Source organism: Ochotona curzoniae, unplaced genomic scaffold, assembly GCF_017591425.1.
Source record: "Ochotona curzoniae isolate NIBS_2020 unplaced genomic scaffold, NIBS_Ocur_1.0 scaffold_3223, whole genome shotgun sequence".
NCBI classification, from domain to species: Eukaryota; Metazoa; Chordata; class Mammalia; order Lagomorpha; family Ochotonidae; genus Ochotona; species Ochotona curzoniae.
The window spans coordinates 1,377,005-1,397,421 of record NW_024467108.1 but is presented as its reverse complement, the minus strand read 5'-3'; the positions used below and the strand labels follow the sequence as shown (position 1 = coordinate 1,397,421).

General features: G+C 39.0%; 2 protein-coding genes across 2 annotated transcripts; both read right to left on the bottom strand.

Moving 5' to 3' along the window:
* Positions 1-3,208: 3,208 nt before the first annotated feature.
* On the bottom strand, positions 3,209-20,264 carry LOC121145359 (olfactory receptor 51E2). Its single transcript, XM_040964124.1, has 2 exons — positions 20,084-20,264; positions 3,209-4,247 (listed from the first exon to the last, which is right to left on the bottom strand). Exon 2 carries the CDS (start codon positions 4,195-4,197, stop codon positions 3,235-3,237), a length of 963 nt encoding a protein of 320 aa, XP_040820058.1. The 5' UTR covers positions 4,198-4,247; positions 20,084-20,264; the 3' UTR covers positions 3,209-3,234.
* Positions 13,204-14,148, bottom strand: LOC121145360 (olfactory receptor 51F2-like). Its single transcript, XM_040964125.1, has one exon. The coding sequence runs from the start codon at positions 14,146-14,148 to the stop codon at positions 13,204-13,206; it is 945 nt and encodes a 314-aa protein (XP_040820059.1).
* Positions 20,265-20,417: the final 153 nt, after the last annotated feature.

The following is a 20,417-nucleotide window of genomic DNA, read 5'->3' as shown; positions in this document are numbered from 1 at the left end:
ATGGATCCTGCAAGGAAGGATTTGGGCTTCTTCCATCCCATGTGGTAGATACAGATAGGGCTGGGTGACCTCGGAGTTCTCAGCCTCCAAAGGCACTCCAATTCCCCGTGGTCTCCTTGGCAGTTGAGATGTAATCCTTGGTACCCGTGCTGATAATCCTTGGTGAGGAGCTGAGAGTCTTCAGGGTTGGGATACAAGCCTCCTCCTGTCCACCTGCTCCATTCTGGGGTCCCCACCTAAAGAAGTATTTTTTGCCCAGGGGAGTTCAGTCTGTTCTGTTAGGACCTTCAGCTACTGGACAGGGCTCCTCCACAGAGGGAAAATTGTGTCTCACTGTCCCCCAGTGCCATTATTAATCTCATCCAGAAAACAGACTCACAGAACCATTATAAATGTTTGACCAAATATAAATGTTTGACCTAGTCAGCCTGACCCGGAATGTTAATCATTATAAGACAGTATACTTTTATTTTCTTATCTACATGATCATGATTTTGATTCTGGTCAGAAAGTGGTAGTCTTGTTGAATTTTTGCCTGGTAGTCACAGAAGGATTTATTATATATGATCAGGAGACTTTTTTTTTTAACTTGGAAAATGGAAACTATTCTAAGACCTTAGAATGAAAAACAAAACAAAACAAAGCAAAACAAAAAGGGCTGAGAATGTGTGTCACACACTGACAGGAACCCTTGTCTTCCCATCCCATGTGTTCAACACAAGGCTGTGTGACTTAAGAGAACTAGCTGGTGCCCATCAGGATGCAACCTGAAGGCTTCAGTTATTGCCTCTACAGATCATGGCCATCACAACCTTATTTGTACTATAATTCAAACATTTCTCCTCGAACTAAGTACCATTCTCTTTGAGCTACTTTTAAAAAGCTTTAACAATATATTGTCTTTAAACACAATATAATCCAAAATACAGCATTTTCAGAACATTTTTATATAAAATGAATAATGAAATAATTAATATTATCTAAATGCTTTTATTGTGACAAAATGTACACAGCATACATTTTATTATTTTAAATGTACAATTCACTGTCATTAAGCATATTCACATTGTTGTTCAAGCACCCCCAGTATTTATTCTCAGAATTCTTTCCTCATCCTAAATAGAACCGAACCTAATAAACAATAGTTCTCCATTCACCCCTTTTCCCCAGGTTTGGTAACTGCTATTTTATTTTCTCTCCCTATGAACTCATCTATTCTAAAAGCCTTATACAAATGGAATGAAACAACATTTTTCCTTTTGTATATGGCTTATTACATTTAGTGTAACACTTTCCAAGGCTTAGCCATGTGGTAGCACATGCTATGATTTTTGTTGTTTCTTACAGCTGAACATATTCCATCATGAGTAATTTAAATTTTTATATGGCCACTTGCCAATGCATGTTTGAGTTATTTATACCTTTTGTACATAATGTTACTAACACTAGTGGCATAGAAGTCTTTGGGCCTCTTTTGAAAATTAAAAATCTTAGGATAATAATTGTAAGGTAACACTGTAATAAAATATGAGAACTTGAAATGTTGTGGAAGATAGTAAGAAGTTTGGGATAATGATATATTAGTTTTAAAATTACTAAAATAGGCATACCCTATGGCATACAGAAGTAGAATGAAGGGTATGGCATGGGATAGAGTAGTGGACAGGGAGACAAGGGAATTTAGTTGTTGGGGGAGACACAAGGTTGTTTGATCTCATAAACTGAGGGCTTTGTCTTCTTTAATTGAAGACAAGGCACAATATTAGAATATTCACAGAGTGAGCACCCTTTTATTTCTTTAGGAAAGTCACCTAATTATTACATGCTGTGTTCTTCTTTTAGCCCTGGGAATCAGCATCGATTAGCTGCCTGTATTTGTAAGCCAACTATTGCCTCTGAGCAAACAATCATAAAGGGGTAAGCACATGTCCGTATGATAGGAGATTCCATCACCAGTAAACAGGACAAGTGACTGTTTCAAAGCAAGGTGGCATAATTAAAGTCCCCCTGATAGTTTACTCACTGAGGTCCTCCACCCAAGCCCACACAGGTCCAACGACTGTATTCAGAGAAGCTCAACAATGAAATGGGACTTCCATACCTGAAGATGAGATGCATTCGAGTGTCTTTCTGTTTGTGTAAACCATACCAGTCAGGACCCCTGCGCTGATGGGAACAAAGCCTAGGGAACTTGCCCCATCTACAAATGTGAGTTTATAGGACCATATAGATGTAAGCATAGTAAGTATAGAATTTACCATTATTTAAATAAAATTTATTTTATCTTACGCCTAAGTTAAAACTCAGAGAGTGTCATTAACTACACATTCAAAAAACGGACAAATAGACAACATATTAACAAAGGAAAGACCTAAGAGATATTTAGGCAGAAACTTTCTTCCTTAATCTGGAAAGAAGTGGGCTAAAGGACCAAGGGTAAGCTTGAAGAATAGTTCAGATTTGTTGCCCACAGGGAGTACAGGGTTATTTCTTAGCTCAAATACAAGAACATCCATCTTAGCACACAGAAGAAAAAAGCAGTATTTGTACAGATTGAGGAAGTACAATGGCAGATGATGAACAAGAAGCAATATAACATGGTAGTTAAGTTTAATTGTATTCTATCAAGTATATTTTCAAACTTTGGCACAGTGCTCACAAACTATGTGCCTTAGTTTAAAGTCTTATTGCTACTCTGAACTTCATTTCTGTCACTTGCATGAAGGAATGGAAACAACCCTTACCCCTCAAAACTGTAAAGATTACATATAAACTGTACAACACTTTTTACAGGAACATTGGAAGCACAGATAATATAATTGTAAGCCTTAGGGCTTAGATAAACTTTCAGATAATGCACAATAAGCCAACAGCAACACTAATGGTAAGTCATGCTTTCCATAAATAATCAGTTTATCCATTTTGTAAGCTGTACACACCAGCTGAACAATAATTACTTAAGAAACAGATTTGGAAAATAGGGACAAGGGCGAATCATTACTAATTTGAATATATTTTCTCTAATGTATACAGTGTTTTCCAGGTTAGTTTCAATCATTTATTCTTTCTCTTAACATGGTAAGCAAGTCTTGTTTTATAGCAGGGAGCCTACACTACATTAATATAGGCCCATATAAACTCCATGAAGTAGATGCATCATATTTTATTTTCCAAATCCAGCCAGAGAAAAGCACTCTTAGTGCAATAAGGGTAAAGGAAGTGGCGTAGTTGAGGTCAACTGTGTCCCACAGTCTGAAGATCCTTGTCACAGCTGATCTTGAACATGGCGATCACTCGTGTTCTGATCTGCTTGGTCTTGGCACCATAAATGATGGGATTGATCACAGGTGGCAACAGTAAGTAGACATCCCCCATGAGCACATGCACAATGGGATCAAGGCTGTTCCCAAAGCGGTGGACAACTGAGAGACCAATGAGTGGCACATAGAAAGCCAGGACCACACTGATGTGGGACACACAGGTCCCAAAGGCCTTGGCCCTCTCGGACTTGGAAGGCAGTTGCAGCACTGTTCGTATAATGAGAAAATAGGACAAGGAAATGAACATGACATCCACACCCATGACCAGCAGAATGGCCGTAAGACCATAGACCACATTGGGTAATGTGTCTGCAGAGGCCAACTTCATCACATCTTGATGCACACAGTAAGAATGTGAGAGCACATTGGAGTGGCAGAAGGCCAGCCTTTTGATGAGCAGAGGCAGTGGGATAAAGAAGAGAGATCCACGGACCAGGGCCACCATGCCGATCTGAGCGGTGACTGTGTTGTTGAGCACCGAGGCATGGCGCAGTGGGTGGCAGATGGCTACATATCTGTCAAAGGCCATGGCTAGCAGGATGGTGGATTCAATGGCTGAGAGGGCATGAATGAAGAACATCTGGGCAAGGCAGGCTTCAAAGGTAATCTCTCGTGAGTCAAACCAGAACAGGGCGAGGATCTTGGGCATGGTGGATGTGGACAAGGCCAGGTCAATAGCTGCCAGCATGCAGAGGAAGAGGTACATGGGAGCATGCAGGTTGCGCTCTGTCTTTACGATGAAGACCACGACGCAATTCCCAAACACTGCCACGGCGTACATTGACAGCAGTGGAAATCCGAACCAGAAATGGGCTTCCTCTAGTCCTGGGATACCGATAAGCACAAAGGTGGCATGTGTAAAGTTGCAGGAACTCATGGCTGGCACTGAGGAGAGAGGACTAGAGAGGGTGAGGTCCCGCTGGCAGCCTGCTAAGACATGGAAGCATAATCAGAGAGTACCCTGGAAACCTGAAGACTGAGCACATCTTCACTTCTCCCTTCTCATCTCCTTCCACATTCACTTAAACCCTTTTGTAAACTTTCAGGCTGTCTTCTGGAAAAGGGAACTGTGACAACTGAAAGTTTCATCTAAATTTGTTAAAATGAAGTTAAGGAGAGCAAGGAGTATCCTAACATAAGCCTTCCTGGATGTCCTCGGCTTTGTTCTGGTCTAGATATTCCTATTAGGAGCCTCTTCCTGGCAGGTATGAATGTGGATTCTCTCTGCACAGGTAGGTATGGATATGGGCTCACTCTCTCTTCCCTTTTTCACACACAGACACACATATGATTAAGGGAAAAAAATAAGTTCCGAATACAGTGAAGACATTCATCAGGACAGAAAAGGTATTGTGAATAATGACCAAGTGTGCCTGTACTTGAAGTAAACCCCTCTGTCTAATCTCCCAGACCCTTTTCTAAAGTGGTGATCCTGGCAGCTGAAATTCATTTATCAATCACTATTCCAATAGCCCTTTAAAGTTGTTAAAATGAAGCTAATGAGAGTAGCAATTAACCTAAAATGTATGCTTCCCAGACGCCCTCTGACTTCCTCCTGACCCAGATGATCATTTGCTGGCTACTATTTGCCCTGCCTTAACCTAAGTAAATACCCTACTGGAAATTCCTCCAGGTAGGTTGAATGTGAGCTGTCTTTCTTTCTCTCTCTTCTTCCTTTCCCTCTCTTTTGTATTCCAGAGCATTTACTTATGTGACCTACTATGTGCAAACACTTTGGTAGTGCCACTGACTGAGATATGAAATGCATTGCTCTCTACAAAGGTTGCCTGAGGCAGAGGATTGAAAGTTACCGATTTAACTTGTATTGCTGCAAGTGCTAGTCCAGGGATGTACTTAATACATTGGAATGGGAGAGATGTGTTTTGAGGAGCCTTGCTAGAGAAGATGACCCTTATATTTAGTCTTGAAACATGAATGGAAACTAGAACAACAGTATAATAGAATTAAGGGTTTTTAAGGCAGTGACAATAAACATACTGTGCTGATTTCCAGGATGTCTGGTCCTTAGTCCTAGAATCAACAATGGGCAAAAACATAACAGCAATTAAAAAAAAAACTGAAAAGGAAATGGAACAAATGCAACTAAGACAAAAAGATGAAAATTGGTGTCTTAATGAACAAAAGAAACTCATCTGAGGTCATGAAAGCAGTGTAGCAGCTCATTACAATGGATTCTTCAGAGATAAAGTGTTGCCAGCTGCTCCTGGATGCCTGGTGTGGTCCTGGGAAGGATGTTGTCTTTATTCCAGGCTGTGGATAATTCCATACATAAAATTTGCCTCTAAACTCCACTTTTGTTGTTTCAAAGTGTTCTGGATTGAGTCTTGACTTCGGGAAGAATACTGCTGTCTTTATATTCATATTCTCAGAGTTTTATCTTTTGAAGAGTCCATTCCCACAAATCCTCCACAGCCAAGGAGACTATTCTTTGAATCTAATGTTGTTTTGTCCCAAGTCCCTTCCAGACCCAACTACATAGACTCTGGCTTTCACAAACTCTTTCTCTGCTACACTCTCTAAGAGCCCTGTTCTTTAGAGCTAATGAACTCTAATTATCCAAGGGGTTCTCTGCTTAGTAAAAGCTCTGACTCTTACAAATAAACTCTGTAGTTACTATCATTAGTGATATTTAGGTTACCTCTTATTGTTACCAGGATTTTTCTCCTTTTTTAAAAAATCTGAGCTCTTATCACATTTACAAGATACCCTTCAATTTAATCTTAATGGCGAAGGTTATGTATTAGTGAGTCTAAAATACAATATGAGAAAAAATGAACATCAGGAGATTGGGTTGCTCTTCCTAACCTGGATAAGCCAGGGAAAACAGATACAGGGTTCAAAGACTGCAAAACTCTCATCTCTGACATTTTTACACAGACATAACTCTCCTTCTTGATGAACTTTAAATCCAAAATTTTTCTCCCAGCTGCTGTTAGAACATGGAAAGGCCTTGTGATAATCAGTCAATTAATAATCAGTGACTTTTGAGTCATCGCGCATTTCCCAAGAAAACCTATCATCTTCCTCCCATGTTGCCTGTTCTCTTACCTAAAATGACTCTTTACTAGACTCGGCTTCAGTCTCTCTTTGGGTCTGAATGTGGCTGCTGCTTCCATTCTCACTTGCCTATTTGGACTGTTGGCTATAGCTCCAGGACATTTCTATCTACTCCACAAAATGTGTGAATAAAACATAGTGGACAAAGGTGAGTGGAAAACAAAGGCTTTCCCTTGCCCTGCCAATCTCAGAATGCAGGACTCCTGGGGTTGACCAGCTCAGGTGATAGTGCACTCACCTGAGAGTGATGTATTCTGATTTAGGGAGCTGGAGTTGGCCGTTAGTTTCTGCAACTGGCCTTGTTATAAAGCTACTAACAGGCCTAGGGGAACGGGTTGGGTGAGTGTTCACTGAGACCCCAGGGATTCAGCAGGCAACTGAATGGCATCTCCAGATGCATTTGAATGCTGCTCCCACAGGCTTTCCACTCTTCTTGTCTGTTCTTGTCTCGTTATACACACTGTCTCTCCATCTCTTCCACCCTGGCACATATGGATCTGTGGACACTGTCTCTTTCTCCCAAACAGGTTCCAGTCCCCAAATCAGCCATTAAGTCAGTAACCTTCTGCTAGACACAACAGGGAAAGTGGGTATATAGGTATAATCTCTGGGCTTTAGAGAATCACATCTTCTTTAAAACCATGATGGGTATCCAAAACTGTACATATTTAAATCAAAATAGGAGCATGGACACAATCATGTCTATTTACAGCTTTTCTTTCTGTTGGCAACACAACTCATGGGGTAGGGAATCCATTCTTTATTGCTTTTAACAGATAAAGAACAGCTGAGATTCTTTACCATGGCTGCACAGTAAATTAGTGGTAATACTGATTGAAGAATCAAGCATGCCAACTATACATTCCCATTCAACAAATATTTGTCTAGGACCTACAATGTCATAAACAAAATAGAAAAGATTTCTCACTCTTATGGAGTTCAAATTTTGGCAAGGGGAAAATGAACAGGAGTAACATCAGTTAAATAAAATATTTGGTAATCATAAGTAGAAAAAAATTAAGGGAAGAAAGAAAATGGTAAGTATTGGATGTTGGTGGGGTGGGGGAGATGAAATTTTAGATAAAGTGACCTGGAGAGGCCTACCGTCTCTGAGATATTTGAAAAGTGGCCTAAGGGAATAAGGGGTGCCTTCATGGTGATATCTGTGGAAAACCAGTCCAGGATAAAAAAATGGGACTACAAATAATATTTCATAGAAGGAAGTGGCTTTGAACAACAAATCAGTGTGTCTGCAGAGACAGCATAATGGAGTGTAGCAGGGAGGAGGAATTTGGGATAAATCTGGAAACTGGGGCATCCAGGCCCTTATAGGGCATATAGGACATTTAAAAATTTTGATCTGGGTCTGGTGCAATGGATCGGTGTCTAAAATCCTCGCCTTGCATGCACAGGGATCCCATATGGGTGCCAGTTCATGTCTTGTCTGCTTCATTTCCCATCCAGCTCCCTGCTTGTGGTTGGGAAAGCAGTAGAGGATGGCTCAAAGCCTTGGGTTCCTGCACTCGCATGGGAGATCTGGAAGAAACTCCTAGATCTTGGCTTTGGATTGGCTCAGCTCCAGCCCTTGCAGTCATTTGGGGAGTGAACCAGTGGAGAGAGTCATTCTCTGTATCTCTTCTCTGTAAATCTGCCTTTCCAACAAAAAATAAAAGTAAATGTTAAAAAATATTTTTGATCTATACCCTGAGTGGGCTACAAATGTACTGGACAGCTTTAAACCAATGGAGGGTATGATTTGGCTTTTGCAATGACTTGCCTGTAGCTGTCCACAGATCTGCTTGTATCAAAATGGAATAAAATGTTCTAGTTTTTTATATTATGCTTCACTTTCTATGAATTATTCATGCTTCAATTCTTAAGACTTTACAAGCTTTTCCATGGAGAAGAAATAAAATTACTTTCTCTTTTTTTCAGTGTTCACAAAGAAAGTTTTATTGGCATTTATTGTCATAGTGTCTATGACTGCTTTTGAATAAGAACAGCAGAGTTTAGCAGACATGGGAAACAATGTGTGCACCACTAGGCATGAATTATTTGTTGTCTGGACATTTACAGGAAAAGTTTGCATGACCTTTCATCTTACCTATCAGCTATTTTAAATAGCTTAATTGACATGTAATTCTTATATCATGCAACTTACCCACTTAAAATATATGATTTAGCAACTTGACATATACTTTGATGCCTTCCAGGATACATATTAGCAGGAAACTGGAATTTGGAATGGAGCTGGGACTGAAACACAGACTTTCCGATATGGGATATAGGCAATACAGGCATTGCAAGTGACATGTTAACCACTGCACCAAATGCACACTACAAAACTCAGTATTTCCATTGCCAGAGTTAACAAGGATGCAATACAACAGACTCTCACATGTTACTGTAAGATTATCAGTCTGCAAAACCATTTTGGGAAACTTATGTCATAATAGAGCAGTTGAAATTGCATATACTCTTTTTTTTAAAAAAAGTGTTCATTAATTTATTTGAAAAGCAGAGTTAGAGGGAGGAAGGGACAGAGAAACAGATCTCCCATTCATTGGTTCACTACTCAACTGGCGACAACAGCCGGATCTGGGCCAGGGTGAAACTAAAGGCCGGGAACTCCATTCAGATCTCACGCATGGCTAAAAGGACCCCAAGTACTTAGTCCTTCTTTTGGTGTCTTTTATTTCTTTTTTTTTTTTAAATTTACTTTCTTATAAATTAACCACCATGTGTTTATTATTCACTGTATCTTATCATGTACTTCATAGATTTGTTCATTGTGTAACAAGCATATCCCCACTGCTAGTTTTGCGTAGGCACTGTGATGAGGTTGGGGTTACACAGCTGAAAAGGACAAAGTCTTTGTCCTCAAGGTGCTCACAGACAGCTATACAGTCTTGAAATAACATGAAAGAGTGGTGAATGCCACAGATGTTTACAAAGTTGAAAGAGGACATTATTTGGTCAGGAGGAGGAGGTCTAAGAAGAGGATATTTCTGCAGAGATTAAAGCAAGGTGGAAAGAAAACTTAATTATCCTTATGGTATTATTAGCACTTTGCTTGGCAGACAGATAAAGGCAACACAGAAAGGAAAGAAATTGGAGAGAGGAAAATGAATGTGAGCTGAAGAAGGGATGTGGAGTTGGGGCGAGGATAATTTTTTAGCAGAAACACCATAACACAATAAGTGCTTTAGATGGCTACTTTAGAGATGCTCGGAGGATAAAGCTAGATGTACTTATGCATTTGGTGATGAGAGATGGAAATGTATGAGAGTTATTTTCCTCCCGCTCCTCAACCCATCTCGTCTATTTTCTAAATCTCTCCAAATGTGTCCTATTATTTCCACGTTCAACCTCACTGACGTGTTCAAGTAACCCCAATGTGGTTATGTAACTGTTAATGTTTTGGTTTTTAGGAAGTTCTCCAAGTTACTGTGAGCTTGTCAACTTTCATCATGTTATGACATTATCTCTGTAACCCACCTTTTGTGCCCATGTCCAAATAACCTGCTTCTTAGTGATGAAGCTTGCAAGCTTTCAGGATTGTTTGAAAGTAGGGCTGTCTGTGGGTAAATGTGTGGTGAAGTGGAGAAGGAACCTATAGAAGCTTTATGGATGTCTTGGTTTCTACATCTAGACTTTGAAATCCTTTTTTTCCAGTCTTGGGGCTCTGAGTCCCTGCATGCTTCTCATCCAGCCAAAGTTTCTCTTTTACTCCATCTTCTCCCTTTCTTCATACCCCATCTTGTATAATATCTGGATACAAACAAACAAACACAAATCTAGTGCATGAACCCATATCATCTGAGCTTTTGTATTTTTTCACTTATGACCCAAAGTAACTTCTTTGCATTTTAACTTTGCTCCTTTGAGTAAGTAGTGTTTCAAGGTAAATGATCCATGGGGTTCTGATTGGGAAGTTAAAAAGGAATATAAATATACGGAACTATGCTGACAGTTTATTCAAGATACAAATTATAAAATGACCTGTTCATGTTGTTTTTGCCTTAATTGTTAGTGACAAGTATAGGGAGAATTTTATTATGGAAAGAAAGAGAGGGAAGGTAAGAATGCATAAGATTAGAGTAAGGTTATACTAGACCATAAAAATTAGACTGAAACACCCCTTGGTACATTGTCTTTAAAAGTGTAGACATTCATGAAAACATATTTGTAGACACTGAGAACTTTATTGTATTAGAGAACTTTGTCTTCTTGTGCCATCTAAACATTATCTTTTACAAAGCTGTTTATTTACCAATTCAGTTGAGATTAAGAGTTATATTGGGCCAGAGATTATGAAAGGAAGCACAGAAATAGTAGTGCAGAAGGAATAGTTCCTGTCTTGAGACATGAGCTCAGGGTCTACTGTGGGGAAAATGGTTGCAATAGAGTTGGCAAAGAGGTGTCAGGAGGAATAAGCACAGGGTCCCTCATGAGCATCTAGAAAGAGCAGCAGGCCTAGAGGGGAGATCAGAAAGTCTCTGGAGAACCACTTCTGCTCTCACTCAGGGGAAAGGAGACAGGGAGAGTGTGGCAGGCAGATGACAATTTGTGGAAAAACTGAATGATGACAGAAGTCATTGGAGATTAGGGAAATACAAGCTGTTTGTTGTGCTGGGCACGTTGTGCAGAGAAGCAGTGAAGCATAAAAAGTAAATAGAGCCAGATCACGTAGACATTTTATTATTTCAACTACATGGAAGGTCCTGGAGACAGTGTGAATGAAGGAGTGTCCTTATTGTCAGAAACCTTACCTTGTGATGGGAGACCTTCAGGAACAGAAATAGATACAATGTATTTTGGGGAGGGGCATAGAAATCTTGAAATTAAAATTGGTGAGGATGGGTGTGAATAGAAGCATTTCTTGATGGATGAATGCCGCTGTTATGCTTGTTTTAATAACACTGGGGATCCTGTGATAAGCAGAGGCCTACACTGAGTGTAGGTAAGTCATGTGGAGCCCTGGAGAAAGAGCAGTGTAGGCATGGAGAATGGCAGGTGTGAAATCTGGTGTTGGTGATTTAGGGAAGTTGGTGAGTTAGGCAAAATTTGGAGACTCGTGTGAGAACAGCAGAGTGAATCAAGGGGAAATTATTAGGAAATGAAGCTGGGATGGTGAAGGAAAGTAAGAGTCTATACATCCTTGTAAGCCATTACAAGGACTGTAAATTTGCCCTGGGCAATACAGGAAGACATTGGAGTTTATTCGACAAGGGAAGTGACATGATCTGTCTTGTGTATTGAAACAATTGTAACTGCTGTGTGTGTGAGTGTGTGTGTACAGTGGGGGACATGAGGGGGTATAAAGAAAGGTAGATGAAGGAAGATCCACCAGAAGGCTACTAGACAAGTTCAGAGTCATGGGGATGAATTAAATACTGGTTGCAGCAGTGCACGTGTTGTAAAGTATGTGGATTCTAGCTATAGGTATCTACGTTGCCAAGAAGATTGAGTCATCAGGATTTGCTGCACGTTTGTGGGTGGTAAAACAGGAGTATAACTGGTATAACTCTGTTTTATTTCAGGCATGTGAAAGGTAGTTTTTGGGTTAGAGAAGACTTTGGTGTGAGCCCATTTCTTCCTTGACAGGAAAGTTAAAATAAGTTTCTGGGAACATGATGAGTCCAAGATGATTATGAGACATCATGCATAACAATTGATTAAGACTGGACTATAAATTTTGCTTTCAAATCTGTCAGTAAGTTGATGCTGTTTAAATCCTCAGTGAGGTAGATGTTCTGAACATTATGAACTGGATCAAGCTATTGCATGACACATGATACAAATTAAAAATTATAGTTAATTTAGAATTCAAATTAATTTTCAGTTTAGAAATTCATTTTCAGTGAGAAATTAATGGAAGGTTGAGAAAAATAACGGTATGTTTGGGTCACAGAAGATCATTAGATGGAATGTATAAGTGGGATTTGAAGATTTCTTTAATTTCCTTTTTTAAAAAAATTTAAATTACTTTATTTGTATAAATAAATTTCCTATTTTGGAGCACCATGATATCCCCCCATTATATCTTCCCTCCTGACCTTGTTCTCAACTTCCATCCTCCTTCCTTTCTTAATTTTGTTTTTAGTTTTTATGATGTACTCTCAGTTTATTTTATAATCACAGGTGCTTGAAGGTTTAAATTGCATGCATTTGTGTGTATATATTTTCAGCAATATAGTTTTAAAATTAAGAAGTAAAAAAATAAAGCTAAGGAGTAAAATCCTGGAGGCAGTTTGCATAGATGTTCTCTGTCCCTTACTAGATGTATAAATCAACCTACTCAAAGTTGTATGCTTCAGTTTCCTCATTGGTGATAGAAATAACCACTTTATTATGTTAGTTTGAATAGAAAATATGTTCTCACATGTGCAAAACATTTTGGTCAAAGAAAATAATGTTAGTTTAAATTATTATTAAGTTAAACAACACTATAAAGGAGTGATTTAAAAATTTTTTGTGCCATTATAATTACTTTGAAGTGGGTGAGGTAAGAACAGAGAGGCTACAGCAGGAATAAGAGATGAGACTACTTTAGGATAAACCAGTGGTAATGAGGAGGAATGCTAAAATCTTGGGTTTAGGCAGTTCATCCCTTCCATTTGTAGGTCTCTACTTCCTCATTTGTCAAATAAAGGAATTAAATGAGTGAATATTCTAGATCTTTTCCAGCCTTAACCTGAAATAATTGTACACTTAGCTTCAACAGGCTTGATCTTGTAAATATATCTCAGAAGACCTCAGGAGGCAATTATATGGTTCCATCTAGCTCTAGAAGTTCGTAATTCTACCTTTCTTTGGAACTGAGAATTTTGATCACAGCTCTATGTATCTGTTTTGTCTTCACACTGTAGATGATGGGGTTCATGACAGGAGGGATCAGCAGGTAGGTGTTAGCAATCATAGTATGTACATAGGCAGGGGCTTGTTTTCCAAATCTGTGAACAAAGGACAGACTGATCAACGGAATGTAGAAAACAGCTACAGCCACAATATGGGAAATACACGTGCCAAAGGCTTTCTTCCTCTCTTCTGGAGATGCAATGCTGAGGACGGTCTTGATGATCAAAACATATGAAAGAAGAATGAGGACCGAATCTACACCAACAGTAGAGATCATGGCAGTCAACCCCACTGCGCTATTGATCCTGGTGTCTGTGCACGAGAGCTTCATCACATCAGGGTGGTAGCAGTAGGAGTGGTGGAGCACATGGCTGCTGCAGTAGGACAGTCTCTTAAGAAGCGCTACCATAGGTGTCAGTGTTAGAGTTCCCCTGATAGCAATTGCCACTCCAATCTGTGCTATTCTGGAATCCGTTAAGATGGTTGCGTATCTAAGGGGATTAGAGATGGCCACAAAACGATCAAAAGCCATAGCCAACAGCACTGAAGATTCCATGACCGTAAAGAACTTAATAAAGAACATCTGGGATAAGCAGGCATTAAAGGTGATCTCCCTGGCATTGAACCAGAAAATACCCAACATGGTGACCAGAGTGGATATGGACAGCCCCAGGTCTGTGGTGGACAACATGGAGAGAAAGTAGTACATGGGTTCATGCAGGCTGGGCTGAGTGATGATGGCGAAGAGAATCAGGCTGTTTCCTGAGAGGGCAGTTACATAGAGGAGGCAGAAGGGGATGGAGATCCAGGTGTGGAAGGTTTCCAGGCCAGGAACACCCGTCAGCAGGAAGATGATGGAAGAGGTGGTGATATTCTGGAAAGTTGACATGCTGAATTGAAAACTTTTGTGTTTTAAAAACGTTTTTCTAGGTCTGTAGTTTTTAAATCTGGAATCTTTGCTGTTAGCTTATATTTACACCACATACTCTTTCTTCTAAGCCACAAATGGTGGCAAAGAAAAGTTAATGTATCCTGAATAGGCCAATCATTTTTTATATTTCCTATAAATTTTTAAATTGTGATAAAGAGGTAGCAGCTTACTTTTTCTATATTGTTGGCGGCAGAGAAGAAGAGACTGGGATGTAGACTGGCAATGTTACATTGGCTGTAACTGTGTGCCATGGAGGAGCTTACAATTTGGTAAGACGGAGAACAAGGAGGGATGGAATGGAAAATCCCTGTGCCTATGGAACTGTATCATGAAAAGAAAAAAGGATGAAAAAAAAAAAAAGAAGAATAATGAGGAAGAGGCAATTACAATGCAAAGAACTGTTCATAACAAATAAATGGTGTAGGAACCAGTGCATTTTTTGCATAGTTGACCTCAGAATCTACCCATTGAAGAAATTCTGACAATGCAGCCCATTGCATTACATTTGGGAAACATGTGGTGGAGGGGTTGGAACAGTGACCTACCAGCAGGATAATACAATGTGTTGCCATGTTCAAACATATGTCTCCCTTCAATTAGCTTGAAGGCAAGTTTGTCAGAACAAATTTTCTTCATTTTGTTAGTACATGTTTCTCCAGAGACCTCCAATGGGATTTTATTGCTTTGTTTTGGAAAGGAGGATATGACTTTATTGCAGCATCATGTTTCATTTTCCACTGAGTGGGAAATTGCAGACTAGGTAAATAGATATACATATGAGTTGAAATTGGGGAATTGGGGAAAAACAGAAATTAAAATTGAGATTATAGTGAGGTAATCAGTTTTAGGGTCATTTTTAATTAGGGGAAAAGAAAGGTATCCATCAGCTGATAGGAAGTGTAAAATAAGAGAGGAAATGGAGAAGAACTCAAAGATTCTGAGACTATACACATTCACTGAGTAGGGTGTAACTTCCAAGATAATTAAGAGAAATTTTAGTAAAAAAAAAAAAATAGGAAAAGCATCTGTCCATTTAACTGAAACAGAAAACTAAAGAAAAAAGGAAAGTATTGAGTTACATTCATTTACCTAATAAGTAAACTATAACTTTAAACTCTATAATTTGCAGTTATGCCCTCAAGACAGTGATGAGTGAATATCAGATATGTATGATTGGGCAGGTGCTGGGGTACCACCTGCAACACTGGCATCCCATACAGTGCCAGTTAAAGTCCCAGCTGATACACATCTCATTGAGCTCCCTGCTTATTCATCTTGGAAAACAGTGAAAGATGACTCAAATGCCTGTGACCAAGCCCCACATGGGAGATATGAATTAAGTTCTTGGCTTGGTCCACGCCCATCCCTGGCTGTTGCAGTCATTTCGGGGAGTGAGCCAGCTAATGGATGCCATCTCTTTCTCTCTGTCGACCCATGTCTCTTTGTAACTCTGCCTTTCAATAAATAAGTTTTTTTTTTAAAGAGTAAATGTATGATCAATCACCATAATGGAAATAAGAACTAAGAGTTAATGAGAATGTATTATGTATTTCAAAACAGCTGAAAGTGTTCTCTCTACAAAAAATAAACATTTGAGATGATGAACATTTCAATAGTTTGACTTGGTCATTATTACATGTACAGAAACACCACTTAGTATCTCAGAGACAATTATTATTTGTTAGTTGAAGCCAAAATAAGTCAAAACGCAAAAAAAAAAGAGGAATTGATAAAAGGTTGGCATTTAGAGAAAGCAGCACTTTAAAGATTGCTGTATTTTCTCTAGGTTGAGATAAGAATCCCCAATTTTTTAGAATGGCGTATGGAAAAGCAGCCAACAAGAACACACCTGTAATATTTTTTTTCCTTTGATTGTGATTTTTAGTTTCAGGGGCATTTCCTGGGTACATTTTAAAAATACAATTCTATGTTATAAGTTAAGTGTAAAGATAAATGAAAACCTTCTTCAAGAGTGTGTAATCCAATGAGGGAAAAAGATCAGAACTGTTTTCCAACAGCTTCAATATCTAGTATACAATGGTGACTAATGAAAAAATCCTAGAAGTACAAACTGCACATGTACCAATTAATTTAAATTGTCATGGTTTTTATTTCATGTGTAACTATTGAGTGAACTACCATGTGTTGAGTTATACATGAAAAAATACATTCTAGAATATTTTTTGAGTTCACGTATTTGTTTACTTTTAAATTTTTATTTATTGGAAATGAGACAGAGAGAAAAAGAGAACTTCCTATTAGTTGGCTATTCCCCAAAGGCTCACACTAACTGGGTCTGGACTGTGGTGAAGCCAGAAGGCAGGAACTCAATCCAGGCGCCATGGAGGCACTCAGTACTGGAACCATCACCTGCTGTCCCCTGGGGTGTGCATTAAAAACAGCTGAACCTGGACCATGGGTTCTATGCTTCACACCCACCCCTGAGGTTATCTTTCTAAAAACTAAATGTTATCTGAGGAATTTCTCTTTACTTTGAGCTTTTTAATTTCTCTGCTTAGATCATTTGAATGATCCAAATTCAAATAGTTTATTCATTGCCCAATTTTTTTTTTCTATTTTGGCAGTTCCTTTCCTCCATTTTTTGACTGAGAAAAATCAATCACATCAAACCTTAATGAAGTGTGTGCTTTCACCTGATCTGTGTCAAGCTTACCAAAGCAGAGCTTAAGTTCCCTCCTTCTCAGTACTTTAAGACCTTTTCTTCCTCTAACCCTCCTTCACTCACTCTGGGCCCAGAGATGGAAGATTCCCCATTGTTCCTCATAACCAATAACTTCACATAAGTGCTGAACCATCCAGTCACCAACACTTCAGCTCAATTAGCACACATATATGGAGAGTTCACAGCGCTTGGGATCAGCTGTTGAAGACAAGAAGCAAGCAAAATAAAATGATTTCGTGTGTGAAAACAAACAAGAGGTCATCAGGGATTAAAATCCTTATCTTTGATGAGTCCAATGAGTTTTAGTCAAAATAAAAAGGAACCGATCTTGGATGTCAGTTGCGTACTAGGCACTGCATCTGGTAGTGTGCTGATCTGAGGGATGGGGGACAAAGAGAGGATTGGCACTTGCTGTAGAGTACACAAAGATAAGATGTCATGTAAAGGTTAAGACTGAGAAATCATGCAGGCCAACACCAGTTTGAGTGTGTGTGACAACGAGAGTGTCTCAAGAGGAATTGGTTCCAATAAATCTTGAAGAATAGATGGAGTATAATTGTGTAGAGTTTTGATTGGTGTTTTCTTGACATGGATAGCAACATGACTAGACACACAAGTGAAAGGATAGCACACGCTCATTTGTTGTGTGGCTCCTGGGAAACTGATGTGGTAGAGGCTTACGCGTGAGACTGCGTGAGTGGGAGATGAAGCTGGAGAAATCAGCAGGGATCGTGTCATAAAAATCTTGGATTCTTGGAAAAGATGATGAACTTACAAACATCTAGAGCCAGGCCTTTCAAAATAGCCCATGAATATATAAACAGATCATTCTTCAGCTCTCGTAATTTAATTCCAACAAAATTCCTTTCCTTTTTAGCGTCTCGTTTAATACCATTGAGTCAATTTCTGCAGGCTATAGTACTCAAAACATTCAATTTTGTCCCAGCTCAGTAATGAAAGCTTCTCTCAGCTTATTTTTAACACATTCGGTTCAGGATATATTGAACATTTTTCATAATTGACCTCTATATTTGAGAGCACCTGCTTTTAGCTTCAATTTCCTGCCATCTTTCTTATAATGAAAAAAATATTATTTGAAGATCAGTCTGTTTGCTTTATTATTTGTTTACCTTTAACTTGGATTTTTTTTTTTTTGTAGATACATACAACCTGTGTGTCCAACAACGTGGTAAAATGCAATCTAAAAGCTTAATTTCAGATTTGTTTTTGTCTTCCTAATTGTCTTATTTCATATTTTGATGATGTTGAATGCTTCCACCTTGAATTCTTCTCCTTCATTAGTTTCAAGTGTAGTGAAAATTTCTCCCTGTTTACCAATGTTTTTGTTCTCTGCTTTCTCAACTGTTGTGTTTTAGAAGTGTTTACTTGCAAAAAGTCCCTTTCCTTTTCTTGCTTTTCATATTCTCTCCTGGAGATATCTTAGTTATTCCCATGACTTTAAATAGCACGTATATTTACATGACTCATAAATCTGCTACCTAATTATGGCAGCTCCCGAGTTCTGCATTGCAAAGTGAGTGGTATCCATAAAGTGGGACACATTTCTGGGCTTCGACTGAAGGCAGAATGAGACATGGCAACAGAGTTAAAGGATTCATTTTGTAATTTAGAAAATTAGCTGCAGCAGTTTGGAGGACAGACTGAAGCTCTCTGCTTTGAGTGATAAACAAAAAGTACAGAAAATTTCCCCTCTGCCCCAAGGGACATCTCTACCTGTGGTCCCTCAGACTCCAATCTAGCCGAACTTGATTCTTCCTCTGGTGTTTTGCACCTCACACTCAAGTAATCATTCAAGTAGAATTACCCCCATATCACCAGTGTCCTTCTTGCTCTTACTCCCTACATCTGAGGAGTCTTAAAAAGCTTGTAGAAAATATGTTTTAAAAAAAGAAACCAAAACAAACAAAAACAAACCAACTAAATATGGCTTTTGAAGCATTTTGCTCTATAAAAGCTTACATTTAATTTCTTTTTAATGAACCTTTTGAATCACTATAATACAAATATTCATTTTCTTTGATTACTCCTGCTTCTGAAATGATAAATGCTGCAGGCTCAGTTGGTAATTTAGTAGCAGGTCAATCGGAGCAGTTTATTGTTAATGGGTAGTGGAAACTGTACTCCTGTGTACTTGGATTGAAAAAATTTCTCACATTGAAGAATAAAGGGGGACGAATGGTTAGTATTCAAGGAAGTTTCCACCGGCTACTCTGTGCTGTTCCTCTGACTCTGTCCAACCCATCTTCTCTGATGCATTTACACTTTCCTTTTCCCTGATGAAATAAGTTCCATCCTCTCAATGAATTTTACTGTCAATGCACAAGATTCCCTCTCTTTATTGCACTATTGTGGGTTGTAACTTGGGAGTATCTTTAGCTGCTGAACCTGATAGACCATAGGGAATCATCAGTGTTCTCCAAGCCTTGTCAGTGACATGCGGATAGTGTGTGACTGACCTGGGCTCATATCCTGTTCAAACACAGACTGGTTTTGAGGCTCTAGTTACAACCATAAAACATTATTCACAACAATACGTGTCATCTATTATATGGTTATTTTGGGCACACTTGTGTGATTCACAATATAAAAAATATTTAAATTTTTATTACACTATCATGTTGGTGGGTATCTTTAGATTCATTTCAAATTCACTTTTCTGATAAAGATACTGGATATAAAGAATATTACAAGAAATGTTTATAATTACATAGAACTGGTGAATGCCAGAGCTGGGATGCTCAATCCAGTCATTTCTAACACCAAAACTCATGAAGCAACTTACTGAAACCTGTAAGTAATGCAAATTTTCTTTATCCAGTTTCCTCATCTGTAAACATGGGATCTAAATAATGCCTAATACAGTTCCTGCCATGTTGCAGATGCTCACAATTTGCAATATTTTCATTTTTTAGTAAGAAGTGAATCTCATTTACCATGATAAATGCATGAGCATGCTGATTAAACTATTTGACTAATAACAGGATATCCAAACCCTATCAGGCAAAGCAAAAAGGCCCCCTCTCTCCAAATTTCTTGGGGATAACAGTTCCAGGAATGCTACCTTTCTCCTGAGCCCACTTTCCCACTAGTATAATTCTGCACACTGTGATGAAATTCTTCCTGTTGGGTATGAACATGCAGCTTTTCTAAAAGCCATGCATTGCCACTGAGCAAAGCAGTTTTACTTACAGAGCCCATACAGCAGTTCTGCCTGTCCCTGCAAGGTTGACGCACAGGCCGAGGAGACTTTAGGTTCCAGGGGAGGCTGAGCTTAGCAGACTAATCCCAGCCTGGCTGCAGACAGGCGCTGAGCAGAGAGGAGCTCCTGCTGGTGGTGCTAATTCAGTGCTTCTCGAGGGTACAGAGGTTCCCAGAAGGCTTCTTTTGCTTGACACAGTCTTTTTATATCTGGACCATTATGCAAGTACTTTTGTGGCCACATGCTTGATAGGCTGATGCAACTTTTGTCCTTGTATCATTTTATTGAAGAGCGTTTAAAAGCAGTTTTATTGAGATATAACTC

Excerpts from the sequence above, each read along its gene's own strand:
- LOC121145359 (XM_040964124.1), bottom strand. The coding sequence starts at position 4,197 with ATGAGTTCCTGCAACTTTACACATGCCACCTTTGTGCTTATCGGTATC.
- LOC121145360 (XM_040964125.1), bottom strand. The coding sequence starts at position 14,148 with ATGTCAACTTTCCAGAATATCACCACCTCTTCCATCATCTTCCTGCTG.